The sequence below is a fragment of the Salmo trutta genome, chromosome 18 (assembly GCF_901001165.1).
Source record: "Salmo trutta chromosome 18, fSalTru1.1, whole genome shotgun sequence".
Lineage (NCBI taxonomy): Eukaryota > Metazoa > Chordata > Actinopteri > Salmoniformes > Salmonidae > Salmo > Salmo trutta.
In genome coordinates, this window is record NC_042974.1 from 48627812 (window position 1) to 48653415 (window position 25604).

The 25604-nt window shown below is 44.5% G+C and overlaps 2 protein-coding genes and 1 non-coding gene across 3 annotated transcripts in view; all 3 read left to right on the forward strand.

Annotated features, from left to right (window-relative positions):
* LOC115153423 (dystonin) overlaps nt 1-25604 on the forward strand; it is a 195299-nt gene that overhangs the window by 87464 nt on the left and 82231 nt on the right. Inside the window, exons 28-35 of the mRNA XM_029698858.1 lie at nt 1893-2050; nt 6841-7019; nt 8847-8985; nt 9174-9367; nt 9540-9786; nt 9880-9987; nt 10073-10171; nt 10986-11087. Of these exons, the coding sequence (XP_029554718.1) occupies nt 1893-2050; nt 6841-7019; nt 8847-8985; nt 9174-9367; nt 9540-9786; nt 9880-9987; nt 10073-10171; nt 10986-11087 (1226 nt within the window). The remainder of the gene's footprint in view (nt 1-1892; nt 2051-6840; nt 7020-8846; nt 8986-9173; nt 9368-9539; nt 9787-9879; nt 9988-10072; nt 10172-10985; nt 11088-25604) is intronic.
* Nucleotides 3624-3778, forward strand: LOC115153668 (small nucleolar RNA snR44). Its single transcript, XR_003867726.1, has one exon. It is a non-coding gene; the product is annotated as a small nucleolar RNA snR44 (small nucleolar RNA).
* On the forward strand, nt 11157-25601 carry LOC115153424 (plectin-like). The gene is made up of 3 exons (XM_029698859.1): nt 11157-13108; nt 14039-22829; nt 23056-25601. Exons 1-3 carry the CDS (start codon nt 11241-11243, stop codon nt 25135-25137), a joined length of 12741 nt encoding a protein of 4246 aa, XP_029554719.1. The 5' UTR covers nt 11157-11240; the 3' UTR covers nt 25138-25601.

The following is a 25604-nucleotide window of genomic DNA, read 5'->3' on the forward strand; positions in this document are numbered from 1 at the left end:
TTGATTGCCCACCAATTAATCAGCATAGTTAATTAATAATATGCGGATTGTTTGTAAACATTGCAATAATGGTGCCAGATTTGATTAATGGTGCCAGAGATTAATACAGTAGTTTTCATGATTCGGTAACTCATTCACTTCACATTCCCTCTGCTATGTCCGGGAGAGATGTGTTTTGAATTATATACATTATTCAGACCCCTTGACTTTTTCCAAATTTTGTTACTTTACAGCCTTATTCTAAAATGGATTAAGTAGTTTTTCCCCCTCATAAATCTATACACAATACCCCATAATGACAAAGTAAAACCAGGATTTTTTACATTTCTGCAAATTTATTACAAATAAAAAACTGAAATATTACATTTACATAAGTATTCAGACCATTTACCCAGTCCTTTTTGAAGAACATTTGGCAGCGATTACAGCCTCGCGTCTTCTTGGGTATGACGCTACAAGCTTGGCACCCCTGTATTTGGGGAGTTTCTCCCATTTTTCTCTGCAGATCCTCTCAAGTTCTGTCAGTTTGGATGGGGAGCGTTGCTGCACAGGTATTTTCATGTCTCTCCAGAGATGTTTCATTGGGTTCAAGTCCGGTCTCTGGCTGGGCCACTCAAGGACATTCTGAGACTTGTCCTGAAGCAACTCCTGCGTTGTCTTGGCTGTGTGCTTAGGGTCGTTGTCCTGTTGGAAGGTGAACCTTCACCCCAGTCTGAGGTCCTGGGCGCTCTGGAGCAGGTTTTCATCAAGAATATCCTGTACTTTGCACTGTTCATCTTTCCCTCGATCCTGACTAGTTTCCCAGTCTCTGCCGCTGAAAAACATGATGCTGCCACCACCATGCTTCACCATAGGGATGGTGCTAGGTTTCCTCCAGACGTGACGTTTGGCATTCAAGCCAAAGAGTTCAATCTTGGTTTCATCAGAACAGAGAATCTTGTTTCTCATAGTCTTCGAGTCTTTATGTGCCTTTTGGCAAACAAGCAGGAGTGGCTTCTGTCTGGCCACTCTACCAAGGCCTGATTGGTGGAGTGCTGCAAAGATGGTTGTCCTTCTGGAAGGTTCTCCCATCTCCACAGAAGTACTCTGGAGCTCTTTCAGAGTGACCGTCGGGTTTTTGGTTACTTCCCTGACCAAGGCTCTTCTCCCCCGATTGCTCAGTTTGGCCGGGCGGCCAGCTCTAGGAAGAGGGTTGGTGGTTCCAAACTACTTCCATTTAAGAATGATGGAGACCACTGTGTTCTTGGGGACCTTCAATGCTGCAGAAATGTTTTGGTGCCCTTCCCCAGATCTGTGCCTCGACACAATCCTGTCTCGGAGCTCTACGGACAATTCCTTCGACCTCATGGCTTAGTTTCTGCTTTGACATGCACTGTCAACTGTGGGACATTATATAGACAGGTGTGTGCCTTTCCAAATCATGTCCAATCAATTGAATTTACCACAGGTGGACTCCAATCAAGTTGTAGAAACATTTTAAGGATGATCAATGAAAACAGAATGCACCTGAGCTCAATTTCGAGTCTCATAGCGAAGGGTCTGAATACTTATGTAAATAAGGTTTTTCTGTTTTTTTTTGAATACATTTGCTAAAATTTATAATACCTGTTTTTGCTTTGTCATTGTGAGATATTGTGTGTAGATTGATAAGGATTTTGGGGTATTTTATCAATTTTAGAATAAGGCTGTAACGTAACAAAATGTGGAAAAAGTTAAGGTGTCTGAATACTTTCCGAATACAGTACATATTCATTTAGATTGTTTACTAATATTACTGTTACACAGCTTGCAGTAGACCGGTGACTGAGAAAAATCCCAAGTGTTTGGACTCTTAGACTTGGTGTCCTCTCGTCGTTTGGTTGTTACTCATTCTATGGTCTTGTGTTGAACAGAGGAACATGAGGAGTCTGTGTACAACCTGTATATCTCTGAGGTGCGTAACTTCCGCATGCGTCTGGAGGCTCAGGAGGAGCACCTGATCCGACAGATCCGAACCCCACTGGACAGAGACGACCTGGAGCAGAGTATCCTGCGCATCACCGAGCAAGAGGTAAGGCAACAACTCACTATTTAGACTGTATCATCACTCTGTCATATTACAACTTACTATTTAGACTGTGTCATTACTCTGTCATATTACAACTCACTATTCAGACTGTATCATTACTGTCATATTACAACTCACTAACCAGACTATATCATCACTGTCATATTACAACTCACTATTCAGACTGTATCATCACTCTGTCATATTACAACTCACTATTTAGACTGTATCATCACTCTGTCATATTACAACTCACTATTCAGACTGTATCATCACTGTCATATTACAACTCACTATTCAGACTGTATCATCACTGTCATATTACAACTCACTAACCAGACTATATCATCACTGTCATATTACAACTCACTATTCAGACTGTATCATCACTCTGTCATATAACAACTCACTATTCAGACTGTATCATCACTCTGTCATATTACAACTCACTATTCAGACTGTATCATCACTGTCATATTACAACTCACTATTCAGACTGTATCATCACTGTCATATTACAACTCACTATTCAGACTGTATCATTACTCTGTCATATTACAACTCACTATTCAGACTGTATCATTACTCTGTCATATTACAACTCACTATTCAGACTGTATCATCACTCTGTCATATTACAACTCACTATTCAGACTGTATCATTACTCTGTCATATTACAACTCACTATTCAGACTGTATCATCACTGTCATATTACAACTCACTATTCAGACTGTATCATCACTGTCATATTACAACTCACTATTCAGACTGTATCATTACTCTGTCATATTACAACTCACTATTCAGACTGTATCATCACTCTGTCATATTACAACTCACTATTCAGACTGTATCATTACTGTCATATTACAACTCACTATTCAGACTGTATCATCACTCTGTCATATTACAACTCACTATTCAGACTGTATCATCACTCTGTCATATTACAACTCACTATTCAGACTGTATCATCACTCTGTCATATTACAACTCACTATTCAGACTGTATCATCACTCTGTCATATTACAACTCACTATTCAGACTGTATCATCACTGTCATATTACAACTCACTATTCAGACTGTATCATCACTCTGTCATATTACAACTCACTATTCAGACTGTATCATTACTCTGTCATATTACAACTCACTATTCAGACTGTATCATCACTGTCACATTCTGAATAGTGAGTTGTAATATGACAGTGATGATACAGTCTGAATAGTGAGTTGTAATATGACAGAGTAATGATACAGTCTGAATAGTGAGTTGTAATATGACAGAGTGATGATACAGTCTGAATAGTGAGTTGTAATATGACAGAGTGATGATACAGTCTGAATAGTGAGTTGTAATATGACAGAGTGATGATACAGTCTGAATAGTGAGTTGTAATATGACAGAGTAATGATACAGTCTGAATAGTGAGTTGTAATATGACAGAGTGATGATACAGTCTGAATAGTGAGTTGTAATATGACAGTGATGATACAGTCTGAATAGTGAGTTGTAATATGACAGAGTGATGATACAGTCTGAATAGTGAGTTGTAATATGACAGAGTGATGATACAGTCTGAATAGTGAGTTGTAATATGACAGAGTGATGATACAGTCTGAATAGTGAGTTGTAATATATCATCACTGTCATATTACAACTCACTATTCAGACTGTATCATCACTGTCATATTACAACTCACTATTGACTGTATCATTTACATTTAAATTTGCACATTTTAGTCATTTAGCAGACGCTCTCTTACAGTAGTGAATGCATACGTTTCATTTCATGCAATTTTTTTTTTTTTTTTTTTGTACTGTCATATTACTGTCATATTATAACTTACTATTCAGAATGTATCATCACTGTTATATTACAACTCACTATTCAGAATGTATCATCACTGTTATATTACAACTTACTATTCAGAATGTATCATCACTGTTATATTACAACTCACTATTCAGAATGTATCATCACTGTTATATTACAACTTACTATTCAGAATGTATCTCTCTGTCTTACACATCTATTCATCATATCTTTTCCAGACATGGGTCAAATACATTATGTCAAATACATCTGTGCTTGATTTACTTTTCCAGGTACAATGAGACCAACAGAATAATATCATGAATGTGAACTTCAAGACAAACCTGTAACGATCGTCGCCTGGTGACGGAGAAGCGGACCAAAACGCAGCTGGGAGCGAACACATGTTTATTGAACACACTGGAATTAAACATGTACACAAAATCAAGAAAACTGTCGATACGTTACGTGCTCAAAACAAAGAGACAACAACCCACAAACATCGTGGGGGAAAAGGAACTTAAATGTGATTCCCAATCAGACTTCACAAGCGACAGCTGTCTGATTGGGAAATCACCCCCGAGCCCAACATAGAAATAAAACACAAAGAAAGGCTATAACCAAAACATAGAAAATAAACCATAGAAATGCCACACCCTGACCAAAATAGCAGAGTTCACCTGGTCAGGGCATGACAGTACCCCCCCTCCAACGGTGCGTACTCCCGGCGCACCAACCTAAAGTCTATTAGGGGGGGGATCCGGGTGGGCGCCTCACCCTCGGTGGAGGCTCTGGCCCCGGGCGTGTTTCTCCCCCTGCCTCCACCCTAGCCCTACCCCTCTGGCCCGGACTGGACCACGGTGGAGCGGCATGCTCAGGCTCCGGAGCGGAGCCGCCGACCGGAACAGGACTGGTCACCGGTGGACCGGACACAGGCCGTGCCGGACTGTGGACACGCGCCGTGGGCCTGGTGCGGGGAACAGGGACGGGCCGGACAGGACCGGGGACACGCACCACCAACCTGGTGCGGGGAGCAGGGACGGGCCGGACTGGCCTGGGGACACGCACCACCAACCTGGTGCGGGGAGTAGGGACGGGCCGGACTGGACTGGGGACACGCACCACTGGCTTGGTGCGGGGAGCAGGGACGGGCCGGACTGGACTGGGGACACGCACCACTAACCTGGTGCGGGGAGCAGGAATGGGCCGGACAGGACTGGGGACACGCACCACTAACCTGGTGCGGGGAGCAGGGACGGGCCGGACTGGACTGGGGACACGCACCACTGGCTTGGTGCGGGGAGCAGGGACGGGCCGGACTGGACTGGGGACACGCACCACTGGCTTGGTGCGGGGAGCAGGAATGGGCCGGACAGGACTGGGGACACGCACCACTAACCTGGTGCGGGGAGCCGGGACGGGCCGGACTGGACTGGGGACACGCACCACTGGCCTGGTGCGGGGAGCAGGGACGGGCCGGACTGGACTGGGGACACGCACCACTAACCTGGTGCGGGGAGCAGGGACGGGCCGGGCCGGACTGGGGACACGCACCACTAACCTGGTGCGGGGAGCGGGGACGGGCCGGACAGGACTGGGGACACGCACCACTAACCTGGTGCGGGGAGCAGGGACGGGCCGGGCCGGACTGGGGACACGCACCACTAACCTGGTGCGGGGAGCAAGGACGGGCCGGACAGGACTGGGGACACGCAGCACTAACCTGGTGCGGGGAGCAGGGACGGGCCAGACAGGACTGTGAACACGTACTGGTGACCTGATGCGTGGAGCCGGTTTAGCCACTCGTCCTGACTGGATGCCCATCCTAGCACGGCATGTGCTGGGCATGTCCACCGGACGCACCGGGCTGTGCGGGCGCACTGGCGACACAGCGCGCAACTCCGCATACCATGGCTTGGTGCGGGGAGCAGGGACGGGCCGGGCAGGACTGTGGACACGCACCGTGGGCTTGGTGCGGGGAACAGGAACGGGCCAGACAGGACTGTGAACACGCACTGGTGAACTGAAGCGTGGAGCCGGTTTAGCCACTCGTCCTGGCTGGATGCCCATCCTAGCACGGCATGTGCTGGGCATGTCCACCGGACGCACCGGGCTGTGCGGGCGCACTGGCGACACAGCGCGCAACTCCGCATTCCATGGCTCCTCCTCCAGATCTTCCCTCTGCAGGTCCTCAATCAAACGCCTCATCTCCTTCTCTTCCTCCGCCGTCATCCCCCACGAGAGCAGTGGTCTGGGCTCTTCCTCTGCCCTTCCGGACCACCCCATTAGCCCCCCCAAAAAAATTTCTTTGGGGTGTTTTCCGGGCCTCCTCGACCGCCGCCTGCGACTCCGTCTACCGCCTGGCTTTACCTCCTCGACCTGGGAATCCTTCCGCCAGGGTCCTTTCCCCGACATGATCTCCTCCCAGGTCCAGAACTCCTTCCCCTCGCGAGCCCATCTCTCGCGCTCCTTTTCCTCCCGCTGCTTGGTCCTGGTTCGGTGGGTTGTTCTGTAACGATCGTCGCCTGGTGACGGAGAAGCGGACCAAAACGCAGCTGGGAGCGAACACATGTTTATTGAACACACTGGAATTAAACATGTACACAAAATCAAGAAAACTGTCGATACGTTACGTGCTCAAAACAAAGAGACAACAACCCACAAACATCGTGGGGGAAAAGGAACTTAAATGTGATTCCCAATCAGACTTCACAAGCGACAGCTGTCTGATTGGGAAATCACCCCTGAGCCCAACATAGAAATAAAACACAAAGAAAGGCTATAACCAAAACATAGAAAATAAACCATAGAAATGCCACACCCTGACCAAAATAGCAGAGTTCACCTGGTCAGGGCGTGACAAAACCAAGTACACCTAAATTGTGAAGTGTTTAATGTACTGTACTGTATGTATTTGACCCATGTGTGATCTGTTCATATTGACTTAACTCCTCCAAATTCGTCCCTTGCAGAAGAAGAAGGCAGAGCTGGATCAGCTAATGGAGGATCTGGAGACCATGAAGGAGAAGTGTGAGACATTCCTCAGACAGGCAACGGCCTCTCCCTCTGTCCCCGCCCTCTCCTCTGACCTCAACGTCCTCATCCAGAGCATGAGCCAGGTTTACTCCATGTCCTCCATCTACCTGGAGAAGTAAGTGGGCACAGACACTGTAATGGTCCTCCTCAGTGGAGGGCTAGAATATGCTCAGCACATTCAAAATCAACAAGGCATTTGCAATTCGTTTTTATGGTCCCACTTTAAATGCAACTTTAAAGTCTTCATGAAGGCTTCATAAACCCTTTATAAGGACTTCATAGATGCACTGCAAAATGTTGATATAGATAACGTTACATGGTCTCTACAGTGAGGGAAAAAAGTATTTCATCCCCTGCTGATTTTGTACGTTTGCCCACTGACAAAGAAATGATCAGTCTATAATTTTAATGGTAGGAGTATTTGAACAGTGAGAGACAGAATAACAACAAAAGAATCCAGAAAAACGTATGTCAAAAATGTTATAAATTGATTTGCATTTTAATGAGGGAAATAAGTATTTGACCCCCTCTCAATCAGAAAGATTTCTGGCTCCCAGGTGTCTTTTATACAGGTAACGAGCTGAGATTAGGAGCACACTCTTAAAGGGAGTGCTCCTAATCTCAGTTTGTTACCTGTATAAAAGACACCTGTCCACAGAAGCAATCAATCAGATTCCAAACTCTCCACCATGGCCAAGACCAAAGAGCTCTCCAAGGATGTCAGGGACAAGATTGTAGACCTACACAAGGCTGGAATGGGCTAAAAGATCATCGCCAAGCAGCTTGGTGAGAAGGTGACAACAGTTGGTGCGATAATTCGCAAATGGAAGAAACACAAAAGAACTGTCAATCTCCCTCGGCCTGGGGCTCCATGCAAGATCTCACCTCGTGGAGTTGTAATGATCATGAGAACGGTGAGGAATCAGCCCAGAACTACACGGGAGAATCTTGTCAATGATCTCAAGGCAGCTGGGATCATAGTCACCAAGAAAACAATTGGTAACACACTACGCCGTGAAGGACTGAAATCCTGCAGCGCCCGCAAGGTCCCCCTGCTCAAGAAAGCACATATACATGCCCGTCTGAAGTTTGCCAATGAACATCTGAATGATTCAGAGGATAACTGGGTGAAAGTGTTGTGGTCAGATGAGACCAAAATGGAGCTCTTTGGCATCAACTCAACTCGCCATGTTTGGAGGAGGAGGAATGCTGCCTATGACCCCAAGAGCACCATCCCCACCGTCAAACATGGAGGTGGAAACATTATGCTTTGGGGGTGTTTTTCTGCTAAGGGGACAGGACAACTTCACCGCATCAAAGGGACGATGGACGGAGCCATGTACCGTCAAATCTTGGGTGAGAACCTCCTTCCCTCAGCCAGGGCATTGATAATGGGTCGTGGATGGGTATTCCAGCATGACAATGACCCAAAACACACGGCCAAGGCAACAAAGGAGTGGCTCAAGAAGAAGCAAATTAAGGTCCTGGAGTGGCCTAGCCAGTCTCCAGACCTTAATCCCATAGAAAATCTGTGGAGGGAGCTGAAGGTTCGAGTTGCCAAACGTCAGCCTCGAAACCTTAATGACTTGGGGAAGATCTGCAAAGAGGAGTGGGACAAAATCCCTCCTGAGATGTGTGCAAACCTGGTGGCCAACTACAAGAAACGTCTGACCTCTGTGATTGCCAACAAGGGTTTTGCCACCAAGTACTAAGTCATGTTTTGCAGAGGGGTCAAATACTTATTTCCCTCATTAAAATGCAAATCATTTTATAACATTTTTGACATGCGTTTTTCTGGATTTTTTTGTTGTTATTCTGTCTCACAGTTCAAATACTCCTACCATTAAAATTATAGACTGATCATTTCTTTGTCAGTGGGCAAACGTACAAAATCAGCAGGGGATCAAATACTTTTTTCCCTCACTGTATGGTGTCTCTGCAGGCTGAAGACGGTGAGCTTGGTGGTGAGGCACAGCCAGAATGCGGAGGCTCTAGTGAAGCTCTTTGAGGCCAAACTTTCTGAGGAAGACGCTGTGAACTCTGACCTGAAGTCCATTGACACAGTCGTCAGCACACTCAAGGTAAGCTCCCTCTGTAGTAGTTTAACATTTAAAATGGCAATATATCCTATTCAATCTTTTGGTTTTCTCTGTATGGTTGGCAAAATGATTGCTGGAGATTAATTCTTATTTTGTGGAACCCAGTCCTCGAGAACCACTCTCATGCTATGATTGATGTTGAGCCATGTTTTTCCTCTACTCTATTTTAGCAATGGCGCTCAGAGATTGACGAACAGCGGGAGGTCTTCCATGACCTGGAGGATGGGCTGCAAAAGGCCCGTGGCATCAGTGACCACATGTTCAAGGCTCACAACGAGCGGGACTTTGACCTGGACTGGCACAAGGAGAAGGCTGACCAGCTGGGAGAGAGGTGGCACAATGTCCACACCCAAATTGACAGCAGGTTAGTGTTTTCAGGTCAACTCAAATGTTTAGGGACAGATTTGATTCCATACACCAGTAAAGAGTAGTGAGAAACACTTATTGTTCACTGTATGTGAATAAGCGGAATGTAAAATATTACCTTTTACCGATGCTAAGGCAAGATACTGGACTCTTTATGATATCTGCTTCAGACTTCGGGACCTGGAAGGCATCAGTAAATCTCTGAAGTACTACAAAGACTCCTACAGCAGTCTAAATGACTGGGTCAGAGAGATGGAGGCTGCTCAGCTCAAGACCCAGGAGAACCAGCCAGAGGACAGCAAGGCGCTCGCTGAGCTGCTCAACCAACAGAAGGTCCTTGTTGCAGAAATGGAACATAAGCAGAGCAGAATTGATGAATGCCAAAAGTACTCAGAGCAGTACTCATCTGGCGCTAAAGTAAGTTATCTCTGTAACAGTTTTGACCTGATATGATATGTCTGCATGAAGAGCACTTGAACACCAGCGTAATATTCCCTAATCTGTTGTCAGGATTATGAGCTACAGCTGATGACCTACAGAGCAATGGTTGACTCACAGCACAAGTCCCCGCTCAAGAGACGGAGGATGCAGAACTCAGCTGATGCCATCGTTCAGGAGGTTAGAATGGATCAGTAGTAAACTAGGTGCTGAGTGTGTTGTGTGTGCTAAAGAAAGTGACCCTTGTTTTCTGCCCCCACCTCAGTTCATGGACCTCCGAACTCGCTACACGGCCGTAGTCACCTCCATGACGCAGTATGTAAAGTTTGCCAGTGAGACGTTGAAGAGAACAGAAGGCGAAGAGGTAGGGGATTGGTGAAATATCAGATTTACAATGCGCAAATCGCTGTGCATACTTTGAACTGCCTTCCCCCCCCCCCTCACATTATTGTGTTAAGAGGGTTTGCTCCCAGCCATATTGAATTAACAGGAACCTCACCTTTAAAGCCATAAATATGATGCTTCAACTCAAAGGGTTTATTTCTCTTCACTGCTGTGTGTCATTCATTCAGCGCTGATGAATGTAGATGTTTTGCTTTGTTCAAGACAAATCATGTGATATGGTGTCGTACGCAGCTGTAATTTTGATACAAAGAGCCATTCTTTTGTATCATTGCTGGTGATGGTGACTTCTCTTTGGAGGAAGAAGCTGTCTCCTCTCTCTCATTGAATCTGAAACATTCTCTCATGGTGGCATTTCTTTGGGACAATTAACAACACTGCAACAATCCTTACTTTGGTAAGCATGTTAAAATAACCATACCATGAACACAACTTTCACTTTATTTCAATGTTAAAGGAAAACTACACCCAAAGACCCATCTTTTGGTATTTGTTTCATTAGTCCATTGTTGATTGTTTTTCATGTCAGCGATCAAGTTTTCAGGATATGTAACTTACAAAATACAAAAATGTTACACACTGCAACATGCATCATACAGGCCATATTTCTGTATTTTGAAAGTTACATATCTTGAAAACTTGATTGCTGACATGCAAAACATTTTGGGACTATATCAACAATGGACTAATGAAACAAATACCAAAATAGTGTTTTTGGGTGGAGTTTTCCTTTTAAGTATGAGGTAGTGCATGACTTTTTATTTTTTGCATTGTAGAATAGGAAAGAATCAGAAAAGACAGAGTACCTGACCTGGACAGAGAGCTGGGAGCTCCAAAAGGTAGCAGGGGAGGAGGTGATTGGACAGCTTCAGCAGCAGGTACAAGAACTGGAGACCTCATTGGCTGACAGAATAACCCAGTTGACCGGTCTACAGAGAGAGGTAAAGACGCAAAAAAGTACCATAGAGGACCTTACCCTCCAGAAGTCTAAGGCCGAGAATGAGGCTCAGCAGTACTGTGCAGAACTAGACATGGTTGTGAAGGGCAAAGCAGCCATTGAGCAAGAGTTAAGTAACGCACGACAGCTGGTCCAGCAGTCAGAGGCCAAACGGTCTACTCTTGAGGAGAGTCTTCGTATGCTGAAGATGAACATCGAGGAGAGCACCCTGGCCCGGAAGAAACTGGAGGACCACTTGAAGAGGAAGAACAGCGACGTTCAGGATCTTGAGGAGCGCAATCGCACACTGCAGAGGATGCAACATTCCTCTTCCACCAACAGCATCCAGACGATCCATGCAGAGGTGGAGGCAGAAGTCCTGCAACAGAAACAGGAGCTGGCCATGGCGAGGAAAACAGCCGAGACCGAAATCAAGACGCTTAAGTCAGAGCTGAACTCTGTGCTGGTGCATAAAAAGATAGCAGAGGAAAAAGCGCAACAATTCAAAGATCTTTTGGACGATGCCAATACCAGGTTGAAGAAACTTCAGCTGGACATGGAATCGGATAGAAGCAGCATGAGACAAAAGTCAGAGGAGCTCAGACAGGAATCTTCAGAGCTGAGAAAATCAATCCATGTCTTTCAAGAGCAAATCAAATCTCTCCAGAAGGATAAGTCTTTACTGGAGCAGAAAGTTATTTTCCACATGACAGAGGTTGAAGGCCTGAAAAAACAGTTAAAGCTCAACCAAGGAAAACTGCTCCAGAGGAACTCCAGGGAACAGGAGAGTAGTCACAAGATGCAATGTTTAGAGGAAGAGCTGGCCTCCAAACAGGCTGAGGCAGACCAGTTGATGTTCAAGATCAATGAACTGACGAGAATGAATGTGTCATTAGACAATGAGGTCATAAGTCTTAAGGTCAGTGTGGAGTCATTACAACGAGAAAAATCATTCTCTGAACAAAAGGTAAAATCATTGAAAAGTGAGAGTGAGAACTGGAAACAACAGCTTCAAAAAACCAAGGAAGAATCCAACATAAAGACAAGATCTGAACAGGATGTACAACTCAAATCTAAAAACCTGGAAGCAGAACTTCAGAAAGGTGGAATGGTGGTTGTGCAACTGCAGAAAAAAGTAGATGAACTTAAGAAGGTCAACATGGAGATGGAAGTCAACATGCAGAAGATGAGAGCTCAACTCGAGAAGATCACCATGGAAACTGAAATCAAAGACCAGCAAATCAACATATTAAAGTCTCAGGTGGATGGCACCAAATCTCAGTTGAAAGTCATTGAGGAGGAGCTTCTGAAGAAATCTCAGATGTCCCACGAGCTTCAGATCAAACTGAGGGACTACAACGAGGAGGTGAAAAGAACAGCTGAACTCCAGCAGAAAAACAAAGCTATCAGCTTGAACCTCAACAACTATGAGAAGGAAATCATGAATCTGAAGTCTGAGCTTAGCTCTGTTGGCACTGAGAGGAATTTGGCCAATAACAAAGTCCAAGAGCAAAAGGGTGAAGTGAATGATCTGAACATCAAACTGAAGAAGGCAATGGCAGAGCTGCAGAATGAGTCAAATGAGGGCCAGAGGTATCTGGCTAAAGTAAAGGCATTGGAGGGGGAGCTTTTGCAATGCAAGCAGAATATGAAAGGAATCACTGGCAGTTCTGAAATAATGACAGCCAGTATGAAACAGGAAATCATTGCCCTTCAAAGAGACAAGACAATGGCTGACCATAAACTGGTTACCTTGAAAGCAGAACTCGAGGAAATGAGGTCTGCCCTGAGAAGCACAAAAGATGAATTAATTAAAGTAACCCAGGAAGGGACAATCAACCAGTCTAAAGTCAAAGAGTTTGAGGAAGCTCTTCAGAAGAGTAGGTTGACAATAAAAGAAATCACTGCCAGTTCTGACAAATCCTCATCAACTTTCAAACAGGAAATCAATGTCCTTCAGAGGGAGAGAAGCGCAGCCCAAGAGAAAACCATTTTGTTGGCATCTGATCTCACCATGCTCAGGGGAAAGCTGGAAGAAGCCCAAAAGGAAGTCAAACAAAAGCTAACAGAAAGTTCAGCCCTGCAGCTAAGGTCACAGATGCTGAAAGACCAACTTGAGAACTGTCAGCGGATGGTGGAGGAAATGACAGTGAAAATGAAGCAGGAAACTAGTGCCCTTCAAAAGGACAAGACAATGACTCACCAAAAACTGGTTACCTTGGAAGCAAAACTAGAAGATATGAGTTCTGCCCTGAGAAGAACAAAAGATGAATTAATTCAAGTGACCCAGGAAGTGAAAATCAGCCAGTCTAAAGTCAAAGAGTTCGAGGCAGATCTTCAGAAGAGTAGGTTGATAATGAAAGAAATCACTGCCAGCTCTGACAAATCCTCATCAAGTTTCAAACAGGAAATCACTGTTCTTCAGAGGGAGAGAAGCGCAGCCCAAGAGAAAATCAATTCATTGGAATTTGACCTCACCATGCTCAAGGCAAAGTTTGAACAATCCCAAGAGGAGGTCAAGCGAAAGCAAACGGAAAGTTCAGCCCTGCTGCTGAAGTCTCAGAAGCTGGAAGACCAACTTAAGAATGGTCAGCAGATGCTGGAGGAAATTACAATGAATATGAAGCAGGAAACTAGTGCCCTTCAAAAGGACAAGACAATAGCTGACCAGAAAATGGTTACCTTGGAAGCAGAACTTGAGGAGTTGAATTCTGCCCTGAGAAAAACAAACTATGAATTAATTAATGTGACCCAGGAAGGGAAAATCAGCCAGTCTAAAGTCAAAGAGTTCGAGGCAGATCTTCAGAAGAGTAGGTTGAAAATGAAAGAAATCATTGCCGACTCAAACAAATCCTCATCAAGTTTCAAACAGGAAATCACTGTCCTTCAGAGGGAGAGAAGCGCAGCCCAAGAGAAAATCATTTCATTGGTGTCTGATCTCACCATGCTCCAGGGAAAGCTGGAACAAGCTCAACAGGAGAGCAAGCAAAAGCAAACGGAAAGTTCAGCACTCCAGCTGAGGTTCCAGAAGCTGGAAGACCAACTTGAGAACTGTCAGCAAATGCTGGAAGAAAAGACAGTGAATATGAAGCAGGTAACTAGTGCCCTTCAACAGGACAAGACAATGGCTGACCAAAAGCGGGTTACCTTGGAAGCAGACCTCGAGGAGAGGAATTCTGCCCTGAGAAGAACGAAAGATGAGTTAATTAAAGTGACCCAGGAAGGGAAAATCAGCCAGTCTAAAGTCAAAAAGTTTGAGGCAGATCTTCAGAAGAGTATGCTGACAATAAAAGAAATCACCGCCAGCTCTGACAAATCCTCATCAACTTTCAAACAGGAAATCAATGTTCTTCAGAGGGAGAGAAGTGCAGCCCAAGAGAAAACCCTTTCATTGGCATCTGACTTCACCGTGCTCAAGGGAAAGCTGGAAGAAGCCGAAAAGGAGGTAAAGCGAAAGCAAACGGAATGTTCAGCACTCCAGCTGAGGTCCCAGAAGCTGGAAGATCAACTTGAGAACTGTCAGCGGATGCTGGAGGAAAAGACAGTGAATATGAAGCAGGAAAATAGTGCCCTTCAAAAGGACAAGGCAATGGCTGACCAAAAACTGGTTACCTTGGAAGCAGAACTCGAGGAGAGGAATTCTGCCCTGAGAAGAACGAAAGATGAATTAATTAAAGTGACCCAGGAAGGGAAAATCAGCCAGTCTAAAGTCAAAAAGTTTGAGGCAGATCTTCAGAAGAGTATGCTGACAATAAAAGAAATCACCGCCAGCTCTGACAAATCCTCATCAAGTTTCAAACAGGAAATCACTGTTCTTCAGAGGGAGAGAAGCGCAGCCCAAGAGAAAACCCTTTCATTGGCGTCTGACCTCACCGTGCTCAAGGGAAAGCTGGAAGAAGCCCAAAAGGAGGTCAAGCGAAAGCAAACGGAATGTTCAGCACTCCAGCTGAGGTCCCAGAAGCTGGAAGATCAACTTGAGAACTGTCAGCGGATGCTGGAGGAAAAGACAGTTAATATGAAGCAGGAAACTAGTGCCCTTCAACAGGACAAGGCAATGGCTGACCAAAAACGGGTTACCTTGGAAGCAGAACTCGAGGAGAGGAATTCTGCCCTGAGAAGAACAAAAGATGAATTAATTAAAGTGACCCAGGAAGGGAAAATCAGCCAGTCTAAAGTCAAAAAGTTTGAGGCAGATCTTCAGAAGAGTATGCTGACAATAAAAGAAATCACCGCCAGCTCTGACAAATCCTCATCAAGTTTCAAACAGGAAATCAATGTTCTTCTGAGGGAGAAAAACGCAGCCCAAGAGAAAACCCTTTCGTTGGCATCTGACCTCACCATGCTCAAGGGAAAGCTGGAACAAGCCCAAAAGGAGGTCAAGCGCAAGCAAACGGAAAGTTCAGCACTCCAGCTGAGGTCCCAGAAGCTAGAAGATGAACTTGAGAACTGTAAGCAGATGCTGGAGGAAAAGACAGTGAATATGAAGCAGGAAAATAGTGCCCTTCAAAAGGACAAGGCAATGGCTGACCTAAAACTGGTTACCTTGGAAGCAGAACTTGAGGAGAGGGATTCTGCCCTGAGAAGAACAAAAGATGAATTAATTAAAGTGACCCAGGAATGGAAAATCAGCCAGTCTAAAGTCAAAAAGTTTGAGGCAGATCTTCAGAAGAGTATGCTGACAATAAAAGAAATCACCGCCAGCTCTGACAAATCCTCATCAACTTTCAAACAGGAAATCAATGTTCTTCAGAGGGAGAGAAACGCAGCCCAAGAGAAAACCCTTTCGTTGGCATCTGACCTTACCATGCTCAAGGGAAAGCTGGAACAAGCCCAAAAGGAGGTCAAGCGCAAGCAAACAGAAAGTTCAGCACTCCAGCTGAGGTCCCAGAAGCTAGAGGACGAACTTGAGAACTGTAAGCAGATGCTGGAGGAAAAGACAGTGACTATGAAGCAGGAAAATAGTGCCCTTCAAAAGGACAAGGCAATGGCTGACCAAAAACTGGTTACCTTGGAAGCAGAACTTGAGGAGAGGGATTCTGCCCTGAGAAGAACAAAAGATGAATTAATTAAAGTGACCCAGGAAGGGAAAATCAGCCAGTCTAAAATCAAAATGTTTGAAACAGACCTTCAGAAGAGTATGTTGAAAATGAAAGAAATCACTGCCAGCTCTGACAAATCCTCATCAACTTTCAAACAGGAAATCACTGTCCTTCAAAGGGAGAGAAGTGCAGCCCAAGAGAAAACCCTTTCATTGGTGTCTGATCTCACCATACTCCAGGGAAAGCTGGATCAAGCCCAAAAGGAGGTAAAGCGAAAGCAAACGGAAAGTTCAGCACTCCAGCTGAGGTCCCAGAAGCTAGAGGACGAACTTGAGAACTGTAAGCAGATGCTGGAGGAAAAGACAGTGAATATGAAGCAGGAAAATAGTGCCATTCAAAAGGACAAGGCAATGGCTGACCAAAAGCTGGTTACCTTGGAAGCAGAACTTGAGGAGAGGAATTCTGCCCTGAGAAGAACAAAAGATGAATTAATTAAAGTGACCCAGGAAGGGAAAATCAGCCAGACTAAAATCAAAATGTTTGAGGCAGACCTTCAGAAGAGTATGTTGAAAATGAAAGAAATCACTGCCAGCTCTGACAAATCCTCATCAACTTTCAAACAGGAAATCACTGTCCTTCAGAGGGAGAGAAGCGCAGCCAAAGAGAAAGCCCTTTCGTTGGTGTCTGAGCTCACCATGCTCCAGGGAAAGCTGGAACAAGCCCAAAAAGAGGTCAAGCGAAAGCAAACGGAAAGTTCAGCACTCCAACTGAGGTCCCAGAAGCTAGAGGACGAACTTGAGAACTGTAAGCAGATGCTGGAGGAAAAGACAGTGAATATGAAGCAGGAAAATAGTGCCCTTCAAAAGGACAAGGCAATGGCTGGCCAAAAACTGGTTACCTTGGTAACAGAACTTGAGGAGAGGAATTCTGCCCTGAGAAGAACAAAAGATGAATTAATTAAAGTGACCCAGGAAGGGAAAATCAGCCAGTCTAAAATCAAAATGTTTGAAGCAGACCTTCAGAAGAGTATGTTGAAAATGAAAGAAATCACTGCCAGTTCTGACAAATCCTCATCAACTTTCAAACAGGAAATCAATGTCCTTCAGAGGGAGAGAAGCGCAGCCCAAGAGAAAACCCTTTCGTTGGTGTCTGATCTCACCATGTTCCAGGGAAAGCTGGAACAAGCCCAACAGGAGGTCAAGCGAAAGCAAACGGAAAGTTCAGCGCTCCAGGTGAGATCCCGGAAGCTAGAGGACGAACTTGAGAACTGTAAGCAGATGCTGGAGGAAAAGACAGTGAATATGAAGCAGGAAAATAATGCCCTTCAAAAGGACAAGGCATTGGCTGACCAAAAACTGGTTACCTTGGAAGCAGAACTTGAGGAGAGGAATTCTGCCCTGAGAAGAACGAAAGATGAATTAATTAAAGTGGCCCAGGAAGGGAAAATCAGCCAGTCTAAAATCAAAATGTTTGAAGCAGACCTTCAGAAGAGTATGTTGAAAATGAAAGAAATCACTGCCAGTTCTGACAAATCCTCATCAACTTTCAAACAGGAAATCAATGTCCTTCAGAGGGAGAGAAGCGCAGCCCAAGAGAAAACCCTTTCGTTGGTGTCTGATCTCACCATGCTCCAGGGAAAGCTGGAACAAGCCCAACAGGAGGTCAAGCGAAAGCAAACGGAAAGTTCAGCACTTCAGGTGAGATCCCAGAAGCTAGAGGACGAACTTGAGAACTGTAAGCAGATGCTGGAGGAAAAGACAGTGAATATGAAGCAGGAAAATAGTGCCCTTCAAAAGAACAAGGCAATGGCTGACCAAAAACTGGTTACCTTGGTAGCAGAACTTGAGGAGAGGAATTCTGCCCTGAGAAGAACAAAAGATGAGTTAATTAAAGTGACCCAGGAAGGGAAAATCAGCCAGTCTAAAATCAAAATGTTTGAAGCAGACCTTCAGAAGAGTAGGTTGAAAATGAAAGAAATCACTGCCAGTTCTGACAAATCCTCATCAACTTTCAAACAGGAAATCAATGTCCTTCAGAGGGAGAGAAGCGCAGCCCAAGAGAAAAGCCTTTCGTTGGCGTCTGACCTCACCATGCTGAAAGGAAAGCTGGAAGAAGCCGAAGAGGAGGTCAAGCGAAAGCAAATGGAATGTTCAGCCCTGCAGCTGAAGTCCCAGAAACTGGAAGACCAACTTGAGAACTGTCAGCGGATGCTGGAGGAAAAGACATTGAATATGAAGCTAGAAACCAGTGCCATTCATAAGGACAAGACAATGGCTGACCAAAAACTGGTTACTTTGGTAGCAGAACTCAAGGAGATGAGTTCTGCCCTGAGAAGAACAAAAGATGAATTAATTAAAGTGACCCAGGAAGGGAAAATCAGCCAGTCTAAAGTCAAAGAGTTTGAGGCAGATCTTCAGAAGACTAAGTTGAAAGTGAAAGAAATCACTGCCAGCTCTGACAGATCCTCATCAAGTTTCAAACAGGAAATCACTGTTCTTCAGAGGGAGAGAAGCGCAGCCCAAGAGAAAACCCTTTCATTGGAATCTGACCTCACCATGCTCAAGGGAAAGCTGGAAGAAGCCGAAGAGGAGGTAAAGCGAAAGCAAACGGAAAGTTCAGCACTCCAGCTGAGGTCCCAGAAGCTGGAAGATCAACTTGAGAACTGTCAGCGGATGCTGGAGGAGAAGACAGTGAATGTGAAGCAGGAAACTAGTGCCCTTCAACAGGACAAGACAATGGCTCACCAAAAACTGGTTACTTTGGGAGCAGAACTCAAGGAGATGAGTTCTGCCCTGAGAAGAACAAAAGATGAATTAATTAAAGTGACCCAGGAAGGGAAAATCAGCCAGTCTAAAGTCAAAGAGCTTGAAGCAGATCTTCAGAAGAGTAAGTTGAAAATGAAAGAAATCACTGCCAGCTCTGACAAATCCTCATCAAGTTTCAAACAGGAAATCACTGTTCTTCAGAGGGAGAGAAGCGCAGCCCAAGAGAAAACCCTTTCATTGGCATCTGACCTCACCATGCTCAAGGGAAAGCTGGAAGAAGCCGAAGAGGAGGTAAAGCGAAAGCAAACGGAAAGTTCAGCACTCCAGCTGAGGTCCCAGAAGCTGGAAGATCAACTTGAGAACTGTCAGCGGATGCTGGAGGAAAAGACAGTGAATGTGAAGCAGGAAACTAGTGCCCTTCAAAAGGACAAGACAATGGCTCACCAAAAACTGGTTACTTTGGGAGCAGAACTCAAGGAGATGAGTTCTGCCCTGAGAAGAACAAAAGATGAATTAATTAAAGTGACCCAGGAAGGGAAAATCAGCCAGTCTAAAGTCAAAGAGCTTGAAGCAGATCTTCAGAAGAGTAAGTTGAAAATGAAAGAAATCACTGCCAGCTCTGACAAATCCTCATCAAGTTTCAAACAGGAAATCACTGTTCTTCAGAGGGAGAGAAGCGCAGCCCAAGAGAAAACCCTTTCATTGGCATCTGACCTCACCATGCTCCAGGGAAAGCTGGAAGAAGCCGAAGAGGTGGTAAAGCAAAAGCAAACGGAAAGTTCAGCACTCCAGCTGAAGTCCCAGAAGCTGGAAGACCAACTTGAGAACTGTCAGCGGATGCTGGAGGATAATACTCTGAATGTGAAGCAGGAAACTAGTGCCCTTCAAAAGGACAAGACAATGGCTCACCAAAAACTGGTTACTTTGGGAGCAGAACTCAAGGAGATGAGTTCTGCCCTGAGAAGAACAAAAGATGAATTAATTAAAGTGACCCAGGAAGGGAAAATCAGCCAGTCTAAAGTCAAAGAGCTTGAGGCAGATCTTCAGAAGAGTAAGTTGAAAATGAAAGAAATCACTGCCAGCTCTGACAAATCCTCATCAAGTTTCAAACAGGAAATCACTGTTCTTCAGAGGGAGAGAAGCGCAGCCCAAGAGAAAAGCCTTTCGTTGGCATCTGAACTCACCATGCTCAAGGGAAAGCTGGAACAAGCCCAAAAGGAGTCCAAGCGAACGCAAATGGAAAGTTTAGCGCTGCAGCTGAAGTCCCAGAAGCTGGAAGACCAACTTGAGAACTGTAAGCAGATGCTGGAGGATAATACTCTGAATGTGAAGCAGGAAACTAGTGCCCTTCAAAAGCACCAGACAGTAGCTGACCAAAAACTGGTTACCTTGGAAGCAGAACTCGAAGAAAGGAATTCTGCCCTGAGAAGAACAAAAGATGAATTATTTAAAGTGACCCATGAAGGGAAGATCAGCCAGTCTAAAGTCAAAGAGTTCGAGGCAGATCTTCAGAAGAGTAGGTTGAAAATGAAAGAAATCACCGCCAGCTTTGACAAATCCTCATCAACTTTCAAACAGGAAATCAATGTCCTTCAGAGGGAGAGATGTATAGCCCAAGAGAAAACCCTTTCGTTGGCATCGGACCTCACCATGCTCAAGGGAAAGCTGGAAGAAGCCGAAGAAGAGGTCAAGCGAAAGCAAACGGAAAGTTCTGCCCTGCAGCTGAAGTCCCAGAAGCTGGAAGACCAACTTGAGAACTGTCAGCGGATGCTGGAGGAAAAGACATTGAATATGAAGCAGGAATCTAGTGCCCTTCAAAAGGACAAGACAAAGGCTCACCAAAAATGGGTTACTTTGGAAGCAGAACTCGTGGAGATGAGTTCTGCCCTGAGAAGAACAAAAGATGAATTAATTAAAGTGACCCAGGAAGGGAAAATCAGCCAGTCTAAAGTGAAAGAGTTTGAAGCAGATCTTCAGAAGAGTAGGTTGAAAATGAAAGAAATCACTGCCAGCTTTGACAAATCCTCATCAAGTTTCAAACAGGAAATGACTGTCCTTCAGAGGGAGAGAAGCGCAGCCCAAGAGAGAACCCTTTCGTTGGCATCTGACCTCACCATGCTCAAAGCAAAGCTAGAAGAAGCCGAAGAGGAGGTCAAGCGAAAGCAAACGGAATGTTCAGCCCTGCTGCTGAAGTCCCAGAAGCTAGAAATCCAACTTGAGAACTGTCAGCGGATGCTGGAGGAAAATACAGTGAATATGAAGCAGGATACTAGTGCCCTTCAAAAGGACAAGATAATTTCTCACCAAAAATGGGTTACTTTGGAAGCAGAACTCGTGGATATGAGTTCTGCCCTGAGAAGAACAAAAGAAGAATTAATTAAAGTGACCCAGGAAGGGAAAATCAGCCAGTCTAAAGTCAAAAGGTCTGAGGCAGATCTTCAGAAGAGTATGCTGACAATAAAAGAAATCACTGCCAGCTCTGACAAATCTTCATCAAGTTTCAAACAGGAAATCAATGTCCTTCAGAGGGAGAGAAGTGTAGCCAAAGAGAAAACCCTTTCGTTGGCATCTGATCTCACCATTCTCAAGGGACAGCTGGAACAAGCCAAAAAGGAGGTCAAGCGAAAGCAAACGGAAAGTTCAGCCCTGCAGCTAAGGTCCCAGAAGCTGGAACACCAACTTGAGAACTGTAAGGGGATGCTGGAGGACTTGAAAAGCAAACTTGAACTGCAAAAGCAGGGATATGAGAGACAGCTGCAGTTAGTGCAGATGGAAACGAGTCAAATGCATGCATTGCAGGAGTCTCATATCAAACTGGAATTGGAGCAGAAATCCAGAGAACATTCACACAGTACAGAATTAGCAGAGAATAACACCAAGTTTTTCCAGCAAGAAATTACACAGTTGAAAACGTTAAATGAGAGCACTTTAAAGTTAAAGCAGGATGATCTACAACAAATAAATGAGCTACGTATTAAAATGGATCAAGTGAAAAATGAGAGAACTACTATTAGCCATGACCTGATGAAAGCAAAATCTCAAATTGCTCAATTAGAAACAGAGAAAATACAACTTAACTCTAGCATTACTCAGCTGAAAAACATTCATAAGGAAAACTCAAAAGAGGTCACAAAGCTCAAACACATGTTGACAGACAGTGAGCAGAAACTAAGAGTAAAGGAAAAGGAAGCAAGATCCCTCAACGAGCAGGTTGTTTCCTATGGCAAGGAGGTCAGAGGTCTTCAAGAAAAAGTATTGAAGCTGGAGGTCACGATTAAGACTGAACATAGGACTGTAAAGGAAGTGGAGACTACAAGTCAAACCAAAACATTCAATGAGAGCACTTTGAAATTAAAGCAGGAAGCTCAACAACAATTAGACAAGGTTTGTATTAAAATGGAGCAAGTACAAAATGAGAGAACCACTATTAGCCATGACCTGCTGAAAGCAAAATCTCAAATTGCTCAATTAGATAGAGAGAAAATACAACTTAACTCTAGCATTACTCAGCTGCAAAACGTTCAGAAGGAAAATTCAAAAGAGATCACAAAGATCAAACAAATGTTGACAGACAGTGAGCAGAAACTAGGAATAAAGGAAAAGGAAGCAAGATCCCTCAACGAGCAGGTTGTTTCCTATGCTAAGGAGGTCAGAGGTCTTCAGGAAAAGGTCTTGAAGCTGGAGGTCACGATTAAGACTGAACGTAGGACTCTAAAGGAAGTGGAGACTACAAGTCATACCAATCATAAGTGTGACAAAGACAATGAAGTTACCAAACTGAAGACTGAGCTTTTGTTAACACAGAAAATGGTGTCATCATATGAAGAGGCAAACCGCAATCTGGAGGAGGAGCTTATCAAAATAAAAGTGTCCTCAGAGGTATATATCCATGACTATGATATATTTTTTTACATTCATCAAAAACTTGCATAGTATTTGTAAAAAATAAACAAGACACAATTGAAATGCGTATTTGTATGACAAATTAATAATAATAGTAATGATATTTCATTTATTGAGCTCATTTCCTTCACTCAATAAGCAAGGATAAATGATCTCAAGGTATTTTCTATATCTAATGATTATTCACATCTTATGCCAACAGATAGCAACAGCGGAGAAAGACAAAGTACTGGGAAAACTGCAAAGAGTGAAGAGAGGCAAAATGGAAATTGTCAGCAATCAAAGCACTTTACAGAATCAAACAAATTATTCTACTGTGCAGGCTACAACAGTCCAGCAAAAACAGTCTGAGAATTTGATTGCTAAGAACCAAAGTCAAAAAACGGAAGCGATGGCAATAACAAAGAAGTTAGTGTCTCTGGATGGTCAGGCAGGGGAAAGTCCAAATGTTACAAGCACCACTAACACAAGCTCATATAATGTCAAAGACATGTCATCCAAAGCATCTCATTCTGCCTCTATGTCAAAAGAAAGTAGTTTGAAGCAGAGTGAGACAACAACCCATCCTTTTTCCCCAAATCTCCAAGGACCCAGAGGCAGTATCAGTATCAGGAAGTTGATCAAAACCAAGTTTTTGGATAGAGAAACCTTGCAGAAATTAGAAACTGGCATTGTCACATTAGAAGAGGTCCAAGCATCACTCGTTCAGTTCATCGGCAAACCCACTGCTATTGCCGGAATCTACTTGGAGTCGAGCAAGAAAAAGATATCCTTCTCGGAGGCTGCAGAGAAAGGCCTTTTAGCTAAGACATATGCTATTGAGTATATGGAGGCACAGGCTGCAACTGGCTGTGTTATAGATCCTTTAACTGGACAAACTCTCTCGGTTCAAGCTGCTCTGGAGAACGGCGTTGTTGGGTTAGATCTGAAAGACAAACTGATGGATGCTGAAAAAGCAGCCACTGGTTATGTCCATGGCAGTAAAACACTGTCTGTATTTCAGGCCATGGAGGAAAGGATTGTTGACAGGCTCAAAGGAAAGAAGATCATTGAGGCCCAGATAGCTACTGGAGGATTAGTTCACCCAGTGATTGGTGTTAGGGTGCCCCTTAACATGGCTCTTGATCAGGGTCTTTTGAACAAAGCTACCCTACAGAGTCTGTACGACCCAGTCAGCAACCCCAAAGGCTTCCACAAACCTGATTCAGGACAGAAGGCCTACTACTGTGAACTGCTGAAAACTTGTTTGTATGACACAGATGGTGGTGTCTATCTCCTGCCTTTTGGTGAGAAGAATCTCTCCAGTTTATCCTTCTCCAGTTGTCACAGAGTATCAGTCATCAGCAGTGCTTCTGGTATGGAAATGTCCACATACCAAGCCTTTAAGGGCAACCACATCGATAAGTTGACCTACCTGTTTCTGTCTCAGCAGGACAGTGAATGGCAGGAAAAGTCCACTGTCGATGTCAACGAAAGCCCTTTACACGTCATCACAGATCTCAAAAGTGGACGGCAGCTTTGCATCGAAACTGCCTTAGATCGGAAGTTCCTTGAAATGTCAGAACTGGTAAGTTATCGGAGTGGGCTCATTAGCGTCTACGAGCTGGCAGACCTTATCCTTTCGAGAATGGTAGTTGTTCCGGACGCTAACAGCCCGTTGGCTGGTCTGTGGGATGTCACTCAGAAGAGAAGGGTGACCATTCTCCAGGGACATCAGCAGAGCCTTATCGATAGACTCACTGCACTGAGGCTGCTGGAGGCCCAGGCTTGCACCGGGGGCATCTGTGACCCTGCTTCTGGGGAGAAAGCCACAGTCACCGAGGCTCTGCGAAGAGGTCTCCTAGACGAGACGTTTGCCCGCCAGCTCCAACAGTGTGAGCAAGCCTACTATGGCATCATCCATCCCCAGACAGCAAAGACCTTGAGTGTAGCTCAGGCCATTCAGGAGAACCTGTTCCCCAAAGACGTGGGTCTTCGATGCCTGGAATTCCAGCTCCTGACTGGAGGACTGATCAACCCAGAGACTCATGATAGAATCTCACTGGATGAGGCTGTTCAGAGTTTCCTGGTTGACAAAGCCACTGCCTTATTCCTGAAAGATGAGAAGTCTTACCCCAGAAGCCTCACCTGCCCAAAGACGAAGAGGAAAATCTCATTCATGGATGCCCTGGAAAAGGGTGTCTATGACGGCCACACCGGGCTCAGGCTACTGGAGACGACAAAGGTTCTTAGTGTTGGGGCTAAGTCGTCTTTCCAATATTTATGGACCTATCGTCACATTTGAGTGAACAGTATTTGGTTCTCCATGGCTTGTAAATAGGGAAAACAGAATATTTGATTGACACAGCAAAGCCTGACTTAATCAAGTTCTTGGAATGAAATGTTCTACACTTAAAATAAGAAATAATTAATTACGTGTGAATTTTATTTGACTTGGAATTATATGCATGTTAATTAAATTATGAATATGGAGTTCATTAAATCAGGGATGAATTATGCTTTTAGCATGATGTGTAAAGTCAATGATAAACAATTACAGTTTTTTTATCGCCAACTGTCATAACACGTAAACATCATGATCCACATGGCAATAAACTTCATAAATCAAACACTGATTTGTATGTTGTAAGCTTAAACTGTTCATTGTCCAAATAGAGGTCAGAAATATGGCTGGGGGTCTCCTTAGAGGTTTATCTGTTGTTGAATGTCTGCACAACTTCATTTCCTGATTTAAAAACTCTGATCCTAACC